Source organism: Lithobates pipiens, unplaced genomic scaffold, assembly GCF_037356315.1.
Source record: "Lithobates pipiens isolate NorthernLeopardFrog02 unplaced genomic scaffold, aLitPip1_a1.2 Scaffold_13, whole genome shotgun sequence".
Classification (NCBI taxonomy): Eukaryota; Metazoa; Chordata; class Amphibia; order Anura; family Ranidae; genus Lithobates; species Lithobates pipiens.
Genome location: NW_027507718.1, coordinates 463,405,586 through 463,421,134, shown reverse-complemented (window position 1 = coordinate 463,421,134; position 15,549 = coordinate 463,405,586). Strand labels below are relative to the sequence as shown.

The window sequence follows — 15,549 nt, the reverse complement described above, 5'->3', positions numbered from 1 at the left end:
TAACTTTTCTATCGAACAGTGTTTCTCTAACTTTTTTCACTCAAGGCACCCTTTTAAATTCAGGCCAATCTCGAGGCAATCCATTCTAAAATGTAAAAAAACTAATTATATAATGCAGCAACATCCAAACATGTAGGAACCCAACATTAGGGGTGATTTACAATAATATAACTATACACATTGGTACTGACTAGTAATCTAGCATTACTCTTCTCTGTCAGTTTCTCTCCCTTATTCAGCTGATGTGACCCCAGTGCTGATGGAGATGGGCAGGGGAAGGGCAAACAAGTACATCCTCAGGCCCCTCATGCTCTTATCAATCTGAGATGTTGGGTGTTATGTTGCCAGCAGCTGACCCACACGGTGCCCAAGATTGTAATGCTGGGCAATAAAAACCTGTGGCTTTGTGTAACAAAAAGGCAGGCTTGATCCCCCCGTTGGCTTGTTGACAACTTTTGGGCAATGTTTTGACATTATGCCAAGGCACCCCTGAAGAACAGAGAAGGCACTGCAGGGTGCCACAGTACCCTGTTTTAGAGGGGCTGCTATAGAAGTCCAGACTAGACATTGCTGAATAAAGGAATTTGTTTACTGAGCTTTATGGTGTTAGTCTTAGATACTGTAACAGGTTTCTGATGAGTATACTTCAACAGTATATTGGTTGTTAACTTGGTGTCTCTTTCAATAAAAAAATAGAACATGTTTAAGAACATTGCATGAACTGTGGCAGTCAGGGCCGAAACCAGGGGGGGCGGGGTGCCTGCCCCAGGTGACGCATCTAGGGGGGGCGCTGCCAGGAGTGTCATCCCCACCCGCACTGGGAACTGCTGCTCTAAGGGTGTCAATGCCGCCCAATTACGTGTAATGGACAGGCAGCGCCCGCTGCATAGTTTGCCAAATACCAGATAATCACCCACCTTATAGAAAGGCATACCTGCCCACCCTATAGAAATGCATTCCAGAGTGACACTCCAGCTACTTTTGCTATGTTGCTAAGAAACAGTAGCTGTGGTGTTGCTCTGGAATGCTTTTCTATAGGATGGCTGGGTGGGAGCAGAGGGGTGATTCAGCGCTAGTGCACCAGTGCGGTCTCCCTCCTATTTGATTTTCCGGTATTTGGCAAACTATGCAGTGGGCTCTGCCTGTCCATTACACTTGAACAGTGACATCCTAGAGCAGTGGCACCACCGGCGGAGTGCTGTGAGGTCTCCCTTCTAGTCCTGCCCAGTGCCCTAACAGCCTATGTCTTTTCTGCATGAGATATCCCAGAGAAGATAAGGCTTCAAAAAAGGGCTGAGGGAGGCGTGTAGAGGAGGCCCTGGACTGGGGGTGTAGAGAAGGCCCTGGACCTGAAAAGTGGGGTTAATGTGGTAAAGGACCTGGATTCAGAGAGCAGAGTGCAGAGGAGGCTCTGAACTTGGGTTGGGCTGTAGAGCAGGCCTTGGACTAGGAGAGGAGTGCAGAGGAGGCCCTGGACTAGGGGGGTGGGTGCAGAGGAGGCCATTGACTTGAAAATGGTGGTTGGTGTGGCAAAGGCTGGGGGGGGGTACTGGACTAGGTGAGGGAATGCCTGGAGGTCCTAGATTAGGATAGGGGTGTCTGGAGGCTCTGGACTAGGGCAGTAAGTGTCCGGAGGCCCTGGACTATGAGAGGGTGATCGTGGAGGCCCTATGGACTAGGTGTGTAAAGGATCTTCCAGCTTCAGGGAGAAAGAGCCAAGATTTAAAGCCTGGGCTGAGGAAGAGCCTGCCTGGGCCCTGGAGGGTGAGTTCACAACATAAATGGGGACATTTATCAATTGTTGCAAGTAATGCCAAACAGGAGCAGAGAGACAGGTCGTGTGATAGATTTATTAAAAGAGAAGTACAGTCAAATCCTGTTTGGTTGTATTTCTCCTGTTGATCACAGCAGTGCAGATTGTTTTGGATGCAAATGGGATGCAGCAGCTGCATGGTCATAGTCAAATGTCAAAATTTGACATGCAGACAGGAGGGGATGCATGTATTCAAATGCATAGTGTCTGTATTCAGATGTGTGCACCCACTTCTAGTTGAAGCTCTCTGGTGGATGCAGATGCAGCAAAAAGTGGCACAGCATAGAGGAGCTGTCTCAGTGCCTGTTTGAATGAGCCCTTAGGGCGGTGGTCCTCAGCTCCTGTCCTCAGGGCCCACTAACAGGCCAGGTTTGCAGGATAACTGAAATACATCACAGGTGATATAATTTGCTGCTCAGTGATTGCAGTATTCTAGTCTGTATCTCCCCAAAGTAATACTTAAAATCTGGCCTGTTAGTGGGTCCTGAGGACAGGGGTTGAGAACCACTGCCTTATGGGAATTTATCAAAACTAGAGCAGACAGAATTTGGAGCAGCTGTGCATGGCAACCAGTCAGCTCATAGCTTTCATCTTAAAGCTGAACAAGCTCAGTTTTGATAAAATCCCTTCACTGTGTTTTACATTTCTTACTCCTGACTACTGCATTCTAAGTGGGGCACATTCTTTGTTAAAGTGGTTGTAAAGGCATAAGGATTTTACTCTTCATGTATTCTATCCATGAAGGTAAAAAAACTTCTGTTTGCAGCAGACCCCCCCCCCCCAGCCCCACCTAATACTTACCTAAGTCCTCTTTCACTCCAGCGATGTCCACAAGAGCCTTGGCTGTCCGGGGACTCACAGTCCTGATTGGCTTTTGGCAGCAGGGGGAGCTACTGGATGGACTCACAGAGCCATGGCTCGGGAGCGCACCAGCTTGGGTGCTTCATAGCAAGCTGCTTGCTGTGGGGGCACCCAGAAAGAGGGAGGGGCCAGGGATGTCAGTGATGGACCCGAAAAGAGGAGGATCCAAGCTGCTCTGTACAAAACCACTACAACAGAGCAGGTAAGTATAACATGTTTATTATTAATAAGAAAAAAACAAAAAACTTTAATATCACTTTAAGGTTAGCTGTGTGTAGTAAAGGATATGCAACAGTTTTATTTTATTAAAATTAGTATGCTGAGGTTTGTACTGTCTGCTACATTCTCACTTGTGCCACAGTTATTAAAGCATATGCATATAGCCCTTAAGCCCCTCCCACTGTTGATGCAATCTGACCACACCCACAGTTTTGGCATGGCACCGCTATATTGCCACATACCATTTTTCCTGGGGGTGCAAGATGTGCTACCCCTCAAGTGCCAGATGTGCTAGCTACGCCACTGGTGGCAGTGGTGGGCATACCCATAACTTGTCACTTCCTAAAAGAATGGCTATGAGTCTCTTTCTATCCTGCCTCTTTTTCCATGCTCAGGTCTCATAAGTTTAGGTATCAAGTTTTAGGCATCAACATAGGGACAAGGTGCTTTGGGGGGCTACCCCAAAGCACCCTCCCCATGTTGAGGGCATGTGGCCTGGTAGATTCACTCTCTTGTCCCCCTCTTTCCCTGCGGCCTGCCAGGTTCCGTGCTCAGGTAAGGGTCTTGAATGGCTTTTTGGTGCGACCCCCACGCCATTTTTTTTTACATTTTGACACGGGGTTCCCCTTAAAATCCATACCAGACCTGAAGGGTCTGGTATGGATTTTGAGGGGGACCCCTACGCCATTTCAAAAAAAATTGGTGCAGGGTTCCCCTTAATATCCATACCAGACCTGAAGGGTCATTTTGGTTCGGGGTTCCCCTTCATACCAGACCCAAAGGGCCTTGTAATGGACTGGGGGGATCCCATGCCGTTTTCTTCAATTACTTTTATGTGTATTGCTGGGACCGATAATTCATTACAGCCGCAAGTAGTTTTAAACTACTTTTTTTCCTTTAGAAATGTCATTTTGTGCAGGGACTATTCTAAACATGGGAAAAATATGCCACTTTACAGGCATACTATAGACACCCCCAGGTATGAAATTTAAAGGAATATTTCACTTTTATTGTTTCACTTTAAGCATGATTAAAATCACAGCTTCCGAAAAAACTGCAGTTTTTAAAACTTTTTTTTGCATTGATAAACATCCCATGGGGCAGGACCCAGGTCCTCAAACACTTTTTATGACACTAACTTGCATATAAGCCTTTAAAATTAGCACTTTTGATTTTTCATGTTAATGTCCCATAGACTTTAACGGTGTTCTGGCAGCTTTTGAATTTCCCCCGAATACCGCATATTGTTCAGTGTTCACAGAACATCCAAACTTATTCTCGGGCCGCTTGCCCATCCCTAGACACGACTACGTACTACTCCTCCTGCCCTCACAGTTTCCAACAAAAATATTAAAGTGCGGAAACTTTTTGAAGACCCCTCGTATCATTGGCGTTACTTGTCTTTTTTTCTGTGCTCACACATATGCAAATCTCAAAAACTGACTTATTTTTTGCTGCAAAAGAAAGGTTTCTAGTTTTCTGATTACAGGTATACATCTGAAAAGCAAATGCCGTATTGCTGCCTTCATATAAATATATAATACCAACTATAAATATCATAAAAGGTTATAAAACAAACATTTGTCGATATATACCATTTTAAACAAACAAAAATGTAAAAATGTTTTAATTTCCTTTTGAAGTGATTTATTTTACATTTCTGCAATATACCTTGTCATTAGGAATGCTCCTCTTCCTCTTTGGTTGGCTTGTAGAAGGCAGGAGATACAAATCAGCCGTTGTTGGCAGTCCCGGTTTTACAACAGTCACAAGACTTTGTTCTGGAATGTTAGTTTCCTGTAAATATTCCAAGAAAATGTTCCATGAGTATTGGATAATCATACAGCATACATTCCCAACAGAACAATATCAGTCTGTCAAGCAAATAAATATTTAGGAACAACAAATCTCCTTTAAGGTGAACTTGCGATTTGCTCATGCAAGGAAAAGCAGTGTGCTTAAAGTCCAACTCCAGACAAAACATTTTATTTTTTTTGGATAGACTGGGGAAGGGTTAGGTCCTTTTTAAGGTTTCTATTGTCATATGTATGCCTATATAAGAGATTTCCTGGAACTTCATGTCAAGTAGAGTAGGCATGGGTAAAACTATAGGGATGAGCTACTAAAGAAGACTCTTTGCTTAGTAATGTGACTGTTTACTTAGCTTAACCTGGTCATAGATGGATTGTAATTCAGTTGGATCAGCATGGGCCAGTCGAATTCCAATCTATCCATGGTGTTTCTGCTCAATAGATGTTGATCGGGAATATTGGAAAATGTTTTATTCAGTTAGTGGCTACAGCATTGTTTAATGTATTCTTACAGTGGAGGAGTGCTATAGTATATAGTACAGTGGGGAGGATTCCTGCATTTGCCTTGCTTATGTTGATGGCTGAATTAGTTGTTTCCTTTTCGATCAGTGGCTAACTGAACAAAAAAAAAGAGCCATCTATGGGCAGCCTTAGGCAGCTTAAATTATGGCCTAAAATGTTAGGAATTGGCTAAAATGTTAGCCATAGTTGGCCCTTTAAGTACCACTGCCAGGAATCAGCAGCAGGGATGGGCAGATCTGCGTAGCCACACTTAGGAAACTGTAAACCAGACTATATATGCTTTAAGCAAGTTTATTAACAGTAAAACACTGTGGCGGCCTGTCCATATGGGGTGCAGAGGTGCCGCCCCCCTAATCTACATGCAGAGTGCTGGATGCATGGATTCCAATGGGGTTTTTTTTTCTTAGAAGCTTGTGATTAAAGCCCGAGGCTCTAATTGGGTTCAGAGGATTGCGCCCCAAGCCCACCCAGTTGTGTGACAATAGGAAATTAATATTCACTATTGTCTTCCTGATAATCCTCCTGGCACCCGATTGGCTGAGAGGAGAAACAATCCTATTGGCAGCTGAGGAGGAGGCGGAGGGAAGGAGAGGCAGGGCAAGCTGCCAAAGCCAAGGAGGAGGAGATTCAGGGTGAAGCCGCCGCCCGCAGGAAGCACTGCCTGCGACCTTACCTGCCTGGGTAAGTGCGTGGCAAGTGGACGACCGACCAGGGTGGGAGTGATGTGCCTGTGACCCAATCGCCCGGGGTGTGGGGGGGAGAGTAGCGGCAGGTGGATTGTTTGTTTCCCCACCAAAAAATATACCACCAACCGCCACAGGTGAAACATTAGCAAACAGAGAACACAGCAAACATGAAGGTGCTAATGAAACATAACCCAAAGTCAAGATACCTACCACGCTAACGTTAAAAAGTATGTACAAAATGAGGACAAAAAGCAAGCAGCATCTGGCAAGCAGAGAAAAACACTATAGTGAAGTGAATTAGTAAAGAAGAGACTAAATAACCTCCCAGCAGCTAGCACCAAGTGGAGACTAATTACTGGGATCTGCTGACTGCTGGGAGACACCTACTGGTGGACACCGCAACAACAACCTTCCGCTCTGGGAACCACAGTGCCACCAGCAGGTGATCCAGGTTCTGACAATCACCCAGCTTCACAAAATTAAATTTGTAAAATGATCAAGCCGGGTGGAAAGTTATTGTCCAAACAGTGACTGCATCCAATCAGAAATTGAAGAATGAAACACCAAACAGTAATTTTAACCCTTCCTGCACTGTATCAAACTCAAAAATAAAAATCTGGCTAGAGATAGGCTTTAACTAATGCCCTTTTCCTAGCTGCATTTTTACCTTTACTTCAGTCCTCTGCATGTATTCCGTCAGATTAGGCGACCCATCAGAATTTGGAGCAGAAGTGATGTTCCCCCGCCGCCATCTTGCTACACCCTGCACTCCTCCACAGTAATAATTCAACATGTAAACAGTCAGACAGATTTCGAAATCCTTTATTTCACTATATAAGCTCCGTTTACTGTTAAAAATAAGTGTGAAACGCAAAACTCTTGCCCCATTCTCAGTGTATCCTTACTGTGGAAGAGTGCAGGTGTAGCAAGATGGCGGTGATGAAAGGTCACTTCTGTTACAAATTCTGACAGATTACCAAGTCTGATGGAACACAGGCTCCTCTACTAGGTAGACACCAACAAAAGCAGAGATTTCTGGATATGTCTGAGCTAATAGAGGAGTAAACGCAGCCTGTGTTATGTTCTCCATGACTGCATATCAACCACACACACAGTCAATAAAGCAGGATCTAGGAAATCAGACAGAGAATGGGTACTGTTCCTTTAATGGCCTTCATCATTTTCCCCTTATTAAATAAGTTCAGGGGTGTTTATTTTGTAAATGATGCTGCTCTTTAACTTCCACTGTCCTTTTTTATTGTCGATATGCGTTTACATAAATAACATTTCTGTATAGTTTGGATGAAAAAGCTGCCAAGAAGAAATGACCATAAATCGACTCTTAATCAGGCATGTGTCTGAGGCAGGCCCGACATTCGTAGTTAAGCCAAGCGGACAGCAGGGTGATATAAGATTTCCAGAGCGGGATGTAGTCTGCTACACTGAGATCTTGGCTTTGGACAGGATCTCACACTATTTATCTTTTGACAATAATAAGAAGTGATCTGTAATTCACATTCTGGATAAGCGAGCTGTATATATTTCTTAATCTCATTCCCAGATAAACATTTATTCTGCCAGTATTTGGGCGCAGTTCTGCCAAGGAGGACATCTCTGCATATAAATCAAGCTACTATTTTCCTGGGGTAGAACCAATTCATATAGTATATGGCTGATTCTTTAAAGGTGGTAAAAAAATGGGCACAAAGTTGGAGTTGTAGCCTTTAGTGACCAGATCTCTTTTTTAACTCCTGTATTCTGTAGACTAACATTTCCTTGGGTGATGTTTAATGAAAAGGGAACATTAAGCTACTTTCTGTTTTGGAATGAGCTTGATGCTCATTCTCTGAATTCTGTCCATCTGGCTATCCATCGAGAACTAAACAGCATGGTTAGGAGTCACATGATCACCGTGTCAGTTATTAGGTGATCACATGGCTTTGTATGTCAGCAACTGTGCAGGACAATGACAGCTACCGGAGTATTTCTTCCTACGTTGATTCCTTTGTTGAAAAACATACGCCTTACGAAGAAGTCTGTGCATTTCCAAAACATTAATAACATACCGCCCAAATTTTGGAGATGGGAATGAGGGACACCTATCAGCAAAAGTATGCAGGCATAGGACACGCCCTTTGCCACGCCCCCTTAAAGGAGCTTTGTACAAAAAACAAGATTGGTAAAACCAACAAATGCTTTTTTTTACCACTATCATTCCCTTATATTGGCTTTTGGTATTTACAAATGCAGCAATTTAGAAATCAGATGAAAGGTTTAGCACTGGAAAACACTTTTTGATAGATAAAGAGTGCATTTTATATTCATCTCTATAGATCAGACCAAAATGAGGGACAATTGAGGAGGAATGAGGGACAGAGGGACATTGCTCCAAATCAGGGACAGTCCCTCGAAATCAGGGACAGTTGGGAGCTATGTTAATAATAATAAAAGTTGAAAGTGGTACTAAACCCAGAACCAAAAATGTAATATAATACAGTTTATCAATGATTAAATGTGGTGACTGCATTTGTTTGTTTGTTTTTTAGGCTTTTTTTACTCTGTTTTCCCCTGGTGATCTGGTCAGTAACACACCTCCTGTATTATATAGACACCAATCTAGATAAAGGATCACAGGGGACTGATTTGGACAGCAGCATTGTCAGTCTGGGGGGAGGGGAGTGTCACAGGTACTAGCAGATTTAACCCCTTCACGTAACACAAATATGCAGCCTTCGGCTTAAAGGGGCTGTACTGTTTTTTAGAGCCGGCAATCGGCTTTCTTGTGGAAACAACGGATGCGGCTAAGAAGCTGCTCGGCTGTTATCCCCAGCAGTGGGAGGGGACGTCCCCCCCTTCTGGCCGCCTTCAGCGTTTCGCCCGCCCTCTCCCATCCCACTGGGGGCCTGAGCGACCAGCCGACACGTCCACCAGCTGTCCGGAGACCCGAATGAAGCTGCAATCGGCTTTGTTCGGGTCTCTGATCTAGTAACCCGGAAACGATGTCATGACATCACTTCTGGTTAACTGGAGCCTTAAAGGTGCCAAATTAAAAAAAAAATTACAACTTTTATGTGCAAGGGAGGGATTTGGGGTCTTATAGACCCCCGATCCCTCCATAAAGACTACCTGTCACTTCCTATTACTGTCACAAGTGATATTTACATTTCTTGTGACAGCAATAAAAGTGATCAGACATATATTTTTTTAAAGGGACAGTGAAAAAAAAAAATTATAGTGCCCCATCCCTCAGTACTCGCGCACAGAAATGAACACATATGTAAGTCGCGCCCGCAAATGTAAACAGTGTTCAAACCACACATGTGAGGTGTCGCCACGATCATTAGAGCGAGAGCAATCATTCTAACACAAGACCTCCTCTGTAACTCTAAACTGGTAACCTGTAAAAAAAAATTAAAAGCCTCACCTATGGCAATTTTTAAGTACCGTAGTTTGTCTTCAAGTGTGTGCATATTTAAAGCATGTCATGTTAGGCATCTTTTTACTCAGCGTAATATCGTCTTTCACGTTAGACAAAAAATTGGGCTAATTTTACTATTTTAATTTTTTTTAATTCATGAAAGTGTATTTCTTTAAAAAAAATTGCATTTGAAAGACTGCTGCGCAAATACAGTGTGACATAAAATATTGCAACGATCGCCATTTTATTCTCTAGGGTCTCTGCTAAAAAATATATATGTAATGTTTGGGGGTTCTATGTATTTTCTAGCAAAAAATACGGATTTGAATTTGTAAGCATCAAATGTCAGAAAAAGGCTTAGGCATGAAGGGGTTAAATACTAGACATGTGCAGAGTAAAATATTTTGTTTCGGAATATCGTTTTCGTCCGAAAAATAAATTCATTTAGTTACTACCAAAATTCGTTTTTATTTATTTAGTTTCTCGTTCAAAAATTGCATTCGTCCAAAAATCCACATGAATTACGGTCGAATCTGTCTTTGAAGGCTTATGGTGTCTGTCGAATGTATAAAGAAGATTCGACGGAGCTAGTATATAGCATACTTCGTGTGAACTTTAAAACTCTATTAATGTCTATGGGACTCCAATGTTCAAAATCTAAAGTGCTAATTTTAAAGGCTAATATGCAAGTTACTGTCCTAAAAAGTGTTTGGGGACCTGGGTCCTGCCCCAGGGGACATGTATCAATGCAAAAAAAAGTTGTAAAAATGGACGGGAGTTTTTTTTTTTTCGGGAGCAGTGATTTTAATAATGATTAAAGGGAAACAATAAAAGTGTAATATTCCTTTAAATTTCATACCTGGGGGGTGTCTATAGTATGCCTGTGAAGGGGCGCATGTTTCCTGTGCTTAGAACTGTCCCTGCACAAAGTACCATTTCTGCCATTTCATTGTCGCCTCCCGTAATACAGAGAAAACTCATTGAAAGTCATTGATAAAAAAAAAAAAAAGCGTGGGGTTCCCCCAAACCCCCCAAATTCAATTACCAGGCCCTTCAGGTCTGGTATGGATATTAAGAATCTTCTGTCCACAGAGCAGACACTGCCACCCGTCACCTGACCCCGCCCCCTCTGACGCAAGGGGAAACCCGGGCTTCCCCAGTGACGTGTGGGTGACCCCATCGCGTCAGAGGGGGCGGGGTCAGGTGACGGGTGGCCCCGCCCTCCGCATATAAGAAACGTCAGGCCACCGGGAACCCGCAGTGTCTCCTCTCAGGTTCAGGAGGGGGGGCGCTCTCTCGTCCCCCCTCTTTTCCTGCGGCCTGCCAGGTTGCGTGCTTGGATAAAGGGTCTGGTATGGATTTTTAGGGGGACCCCACGTCAATTTTTTTTTTACATTTGACGCGGGGTTCCCCTTAATATCTATACCAGACCTGAAGGGCCTGGTAATTGAATTTGGGGGAACCCCACACTTTTTTATCAATGACTTTCAACGAGTGTTCTCTGTATTACGGGAGCCGACAATTCATTATAGCATCATTTTAAAGGACTTTTTTTCCTGCAGAAATGGCACTTTGTGCAGGGACAGTTCTAAGCACGGGAAACATGCGCCCCTTCACAGGCATACTATAGACACCCCCCCCCCCCAGGTACGAAATTTAAAGGAATATTACACTTTTATTGATTCACTTTAATCATTATTAAAATCACTGCTCCCGAAGAAACTGCAGTTTTTAAAACTTTTTTTTGCATTGATACATGTCCCCTGGGGCAGGACCCAGGTCCCCAGATACTTTTTAGGACAGTAACTTGCATATTAGCCTTTAAACTTAGCACTTTAGAATCTTTTCTCTCTGTCAAATCTTTTCTCTCTGTCAAATATTTTCTCTATATAATCTTGGACTAATAGAGGTAAGGTTAGGCACATTCGACCACAGGTTCTATAGACACAGATTGTTATTGTCAGAGTCACGTCGAATCTCCTATTCAATACTGAACTGTTGTAACAACAAAAACGAAAATAAAGCATTTATTTATTTTTATTTTGTCGGATCTTTTTCGTTTTTCGGACTCTGCACTTTCGTTATCGTTTGTCAAAACGAAACCGAAAATACCTGAAATTTGGATGAAAATGCATTCGGACTAAAACGTATGCACATGTCTATTAAATACACAAATAAATTGTAGCTGAAATCCAGCTAATACTTTATAATCAGTTACAGCAAATTTTTTTTTTTGATTTGGGATAAAGATTTTACATAAATAAAAGCTGATCATTTTAAGCACCCCACCCCTGTTAAATGATCTGTGTCCTCCCTGTAACTGCAAAAGAGGGTTCTGTTCAAAAACAACAGATTTACTGGCTGGATCACCAGATGAAAATAGAAGAAAGAAAGCCTAAAAAGCTAATACAGCCATCACATTTAGGAATTGGTAAGCTGACATAATAAATGTCTGCTTTTGGGTTTAATGCTGCTATAAAGGTTTAAATACAGTTGCATTTAAACTGAATTTTGGAAAAAAAAAAGTACACTTGTCAAGCTATAATAAAAATCTGAGCAATTCAATTAGAATTTAATTTGAAAAGTTAGTATCAAATAAAATACTAATATTTCCTTTAAACATATGTAGGTAGGCAAATTAGTCATTGGGTTATTGTCAAATTAACCGACACATATTATATAGATGGTCTGGAAATCTAGGCCTCTAGATGCAAAAGGGTTGCTTTTTTTCATAACCTGAAAATTGAATTGTGATTGGGTGCTATTGCAACTTTTTTTACTAATTTTCTAGTTTTCAGTTTAAAAGGATCAGCAACCTAGCTGTGAGACAGCATACATTTTTTTGATTTACTGACAACATATTCCAGACAAGATTTAATAACACATGAATAGAAAAAACAATTTTCCTTTGCAATATTTGCAATTCAGTAAAAGCTGTTCTTATAAGTGCATTTTTAAATGTTGTGTACATTAGTGAGGCCATAATAATAATAATAATAACAAAGTGTGGGAACCTAGTACTTCTGCATTCAATGTGTGGGAACCTAGCATTCGAGTACCTCTAATAACCCTTTATTTGATTCTAATGCTGCTGGGTGGCATATTAACCTCCATTTCACCCACAGGACCATGAGATGGAGCTAAGTCCTTCCTTCTCCCTGATTTACGTCCACAAATTAGTGGTGTGACTTAAGAAGAGAGTGAGGCTGAGCTCAAGACAAGGCTCACTGCTCCCACAGGGAACATCTGAGATCCTTCTAAGTTCACTGGCCGGTCTATTTGGCTTGCAGTTGTCCTCCTTTTCACCTGCATTTGACCAACTAAGTTGTATCAACCTACTCTGGCATTCCCATTGACTGTGGGAAGCTCATAGTGTGCAGTGAAATTAGAGTAAGCAGTTTTAGTATGGAAAAGGAGCCTGCACAACTGTAGAAGACTGAAGCAAGGTTGGAGTTCAACTTAAAATTTAGACTGAATTTCACAGATTCTAATGGTCTAATTTTCATCCAAATTTCCGTAAAATCTTTGGTGATTTTTCTAAAATCTTCTTGGAGAGAAATTAAAGGCTGTTTCCACCCTGTATTTTCTCCTGCACTTACATGAGCACCCTTAGTGTGTCTGCCAATAACACCAGGTCCTACCCTTCTATCCTAGTATCCCTAGAAGACGTTTTTAAAGGAAATGGCCCAAGCTGTCTTTATGGCCCCGTCTTCTCAACAGGCAGGTCTGCTAGGAGCTTCCCAAACCATTCTGCCCTAATGTATATAATTTCCCGTTCTGCAATATTTTTGAGCCTGGTTCTAATTTTCAATGACTTTAATTGGACCTCAGTTTTGGAAACGCGAATCTCAAAGATTTGCACATTTTTCAAAAGTTTGGCAGAACTACAACTGATCAAACTATGCAGAAGTTTGTTCCTCTCTACTAATGGTGAAAAAAGAATGGATAACTGTAGAGGCGGAAACGCTGCCCCCCCCCCCCCCCCCCACCCACCTGTCACATGTAGCCACAGGACTATAGTGCCTAATGGTAAATCTGGCCTTGCTAATACTTCTTATCATGTCATAGCTACCAATGGGTGTATTTGGAACAGCCACAGCAAAGCTTCTAGTGATTTTAAAGCAAAGTTGGCACAGACAAAATGTTATTCTGGGTGTTTGCTTAAGAAGCCTTCAGTGTATATGTAGAATTGTCAGCAGCTGTCATTAAAATGTATAGAAACGTTTTAGTTTAGACTAGGGTTCCTTTTTAGAACCATTTATATATGAATAATAATTTAATTGAATCTCTTTATGACAGGTAATTTTCACCTTTACAATTGACTGTTTTCAAACATGTGTCAAATTTACTGTAACACCAGTGACTGGCCTGATTCACTTACATTTGTCTGAGTGTTTAGCTAAAGCCTGTGATGTACAATTTGGACGATTAAATGAATCTGCCTTGAAACATTCATAAACCGAGGCCATGCAGTTCTTGTATTCCCAGATGCCTTCAAACGCAGCTAGAGTGATTTCATGCACTGTCAGCAATCCCTGAGCAACTGATCAAATCAATATGAGCAAAACAAGCTGAAGGACGTCACATAGCTGGGATTTAACGCCTTCCTGTGCCCTGACGTATACTATATATTCCTCATGTGTGGTGCTCATGTGTAGGGGTCATTAGGTTCATTTATGCTTAAAGGCTAGATTCACATTTTCCATAAAATGGATTAGTGAGGGAAAATCATCCCAATGGGGACGCTAACAAAATTATTAACCTGATAAAAAATGTTAGTTCTTCCACACTCTACAGAAAACGAAAAAAGTATGGCTTGAGTTAGGCTTTAAAGGCTAAGTCTCCCAATTCCAGAAAATAGACTATGCAGTGAAGGGGTCCCAGTAGGTATTAAAAAAAAATGTTTGTTCGCAAATTATATTCTCATTTACCTATAGGCCATTTGGGCTCCCTGGATGCCTGGTTTGAAAAAATTCCCACTTAACAATATTTTTGCCCTGCCTTGTTGCTAGGACATGAAAACCACTGGAGGTTTACTCTCACCATTACAGGAGTGAAAACCAACGATTTGTTTGTCTTAGGAACAAAGCTATATAGTTGTTTAACACCTAATGAGCCACCTTGACTGCATAGGCTATTTTCTGAAAAATGTGAACTTAGCCTTTAAAGTCTAACTCCAGCCCAACTTGTTTCAGTTTTGAAGGGCGTGGAAGAACAAATGACTCCTTTGGGATGTTTTTTTCTCTCACAATTAGAAGTGCATCTAAAGGAAATAGGGTCACATTATTTAAAGTTTATGTAGAGCTAAATATATATATATATATATATGTATATATATATATATATATATATATATGTATATATATATATATATATATATATATATATATATATATATATATATATATATATATATATATATATATATATTTTTTTTTTAGGATATAGTAGAAAAGGGTTAGATGTGTTGCTGTCTGTGTCCCCACTGAGAAGATTCACTCTCTCCTATCAGTTCTGGTGACCACTGTCACAGCAACTAAAAGTGATGGGAAATCCCAAATTATTGTCACCAGAGCAAGCGATGACACATGTTCTGGTGACAACTCTAAGATAAAAATTCCTCTCACATTGGGAGGTTTCCTCTGATTTCCTGTTGTGTCTCCAGGACAAGTGAATAGAAATCTCCCCAATGGGACATGGACAGCACAAAATAATCTGATGGGGTAATAATCCTTCCCTGATATTACCATCTCCATGATTTACTGTAGGAATGCTGTTATTTGGATGGTGAGCTGTATTGGATTTCCGCCAGACAGACATTTTGTTTGGTGTTGAGGCCAAATAATTACATTTTAGCCTCATCTGATAACCTCAAATGCACCAATATGGTTCACCATCAAAACAACACCATTTCTACAATAGAGCATGGAGGTGATCATATCCTGTTATGGGGGTGTTTCACTGCAGCAGAGCACTTGTCAGGATGGAAGAAAAATGGATGGGGCAACCATCAAACTCTTGAGGAAAATCCGCTGCCCTCTGCCACAAAGTTGTCAATGGGAAGAAGGTTTACCTTCCAACATGACAATGACCCAAAACACACAGCAAAAATTTACCACACAGTGGTTGAAGGAAAAAAAGGTGAAAGTCCTTGCATGGTCTAGTCTAGCGGAAAAGAGATTTTATTCATCTTTAAATACGGAAAGGTTTCTTCACAGT

The 15,549-nt window shown here is 41.6% G+C and overlaps 1 protein-coding gene across 2 annotated transcripts in view; it reads right to left on the bottom strand.

Annotated features, from left to right (window-relative positions):
• The window catches only part of SORCS2 (sortilin related VPS10 domain containing receptor 2), a 1,283,650-nt gene that overhangs the window by 44,067 nt on the left and 1,224,034 nt on the right, over positions 1-15,549 (bottom strand). For both annotated transcript variants that reach the window (XM_077477839.1, XM_077477840.1), the window contains exon 23: positions 4,565-4,690. In XM_077477839.1, coding sequence (XP_077333965.1) covers positions 4,565-4,690 — 126 coding nt within the window. The remainder of the gene's footprint in view (positions 1-4,564; positions 4,691-15,549) is intronic.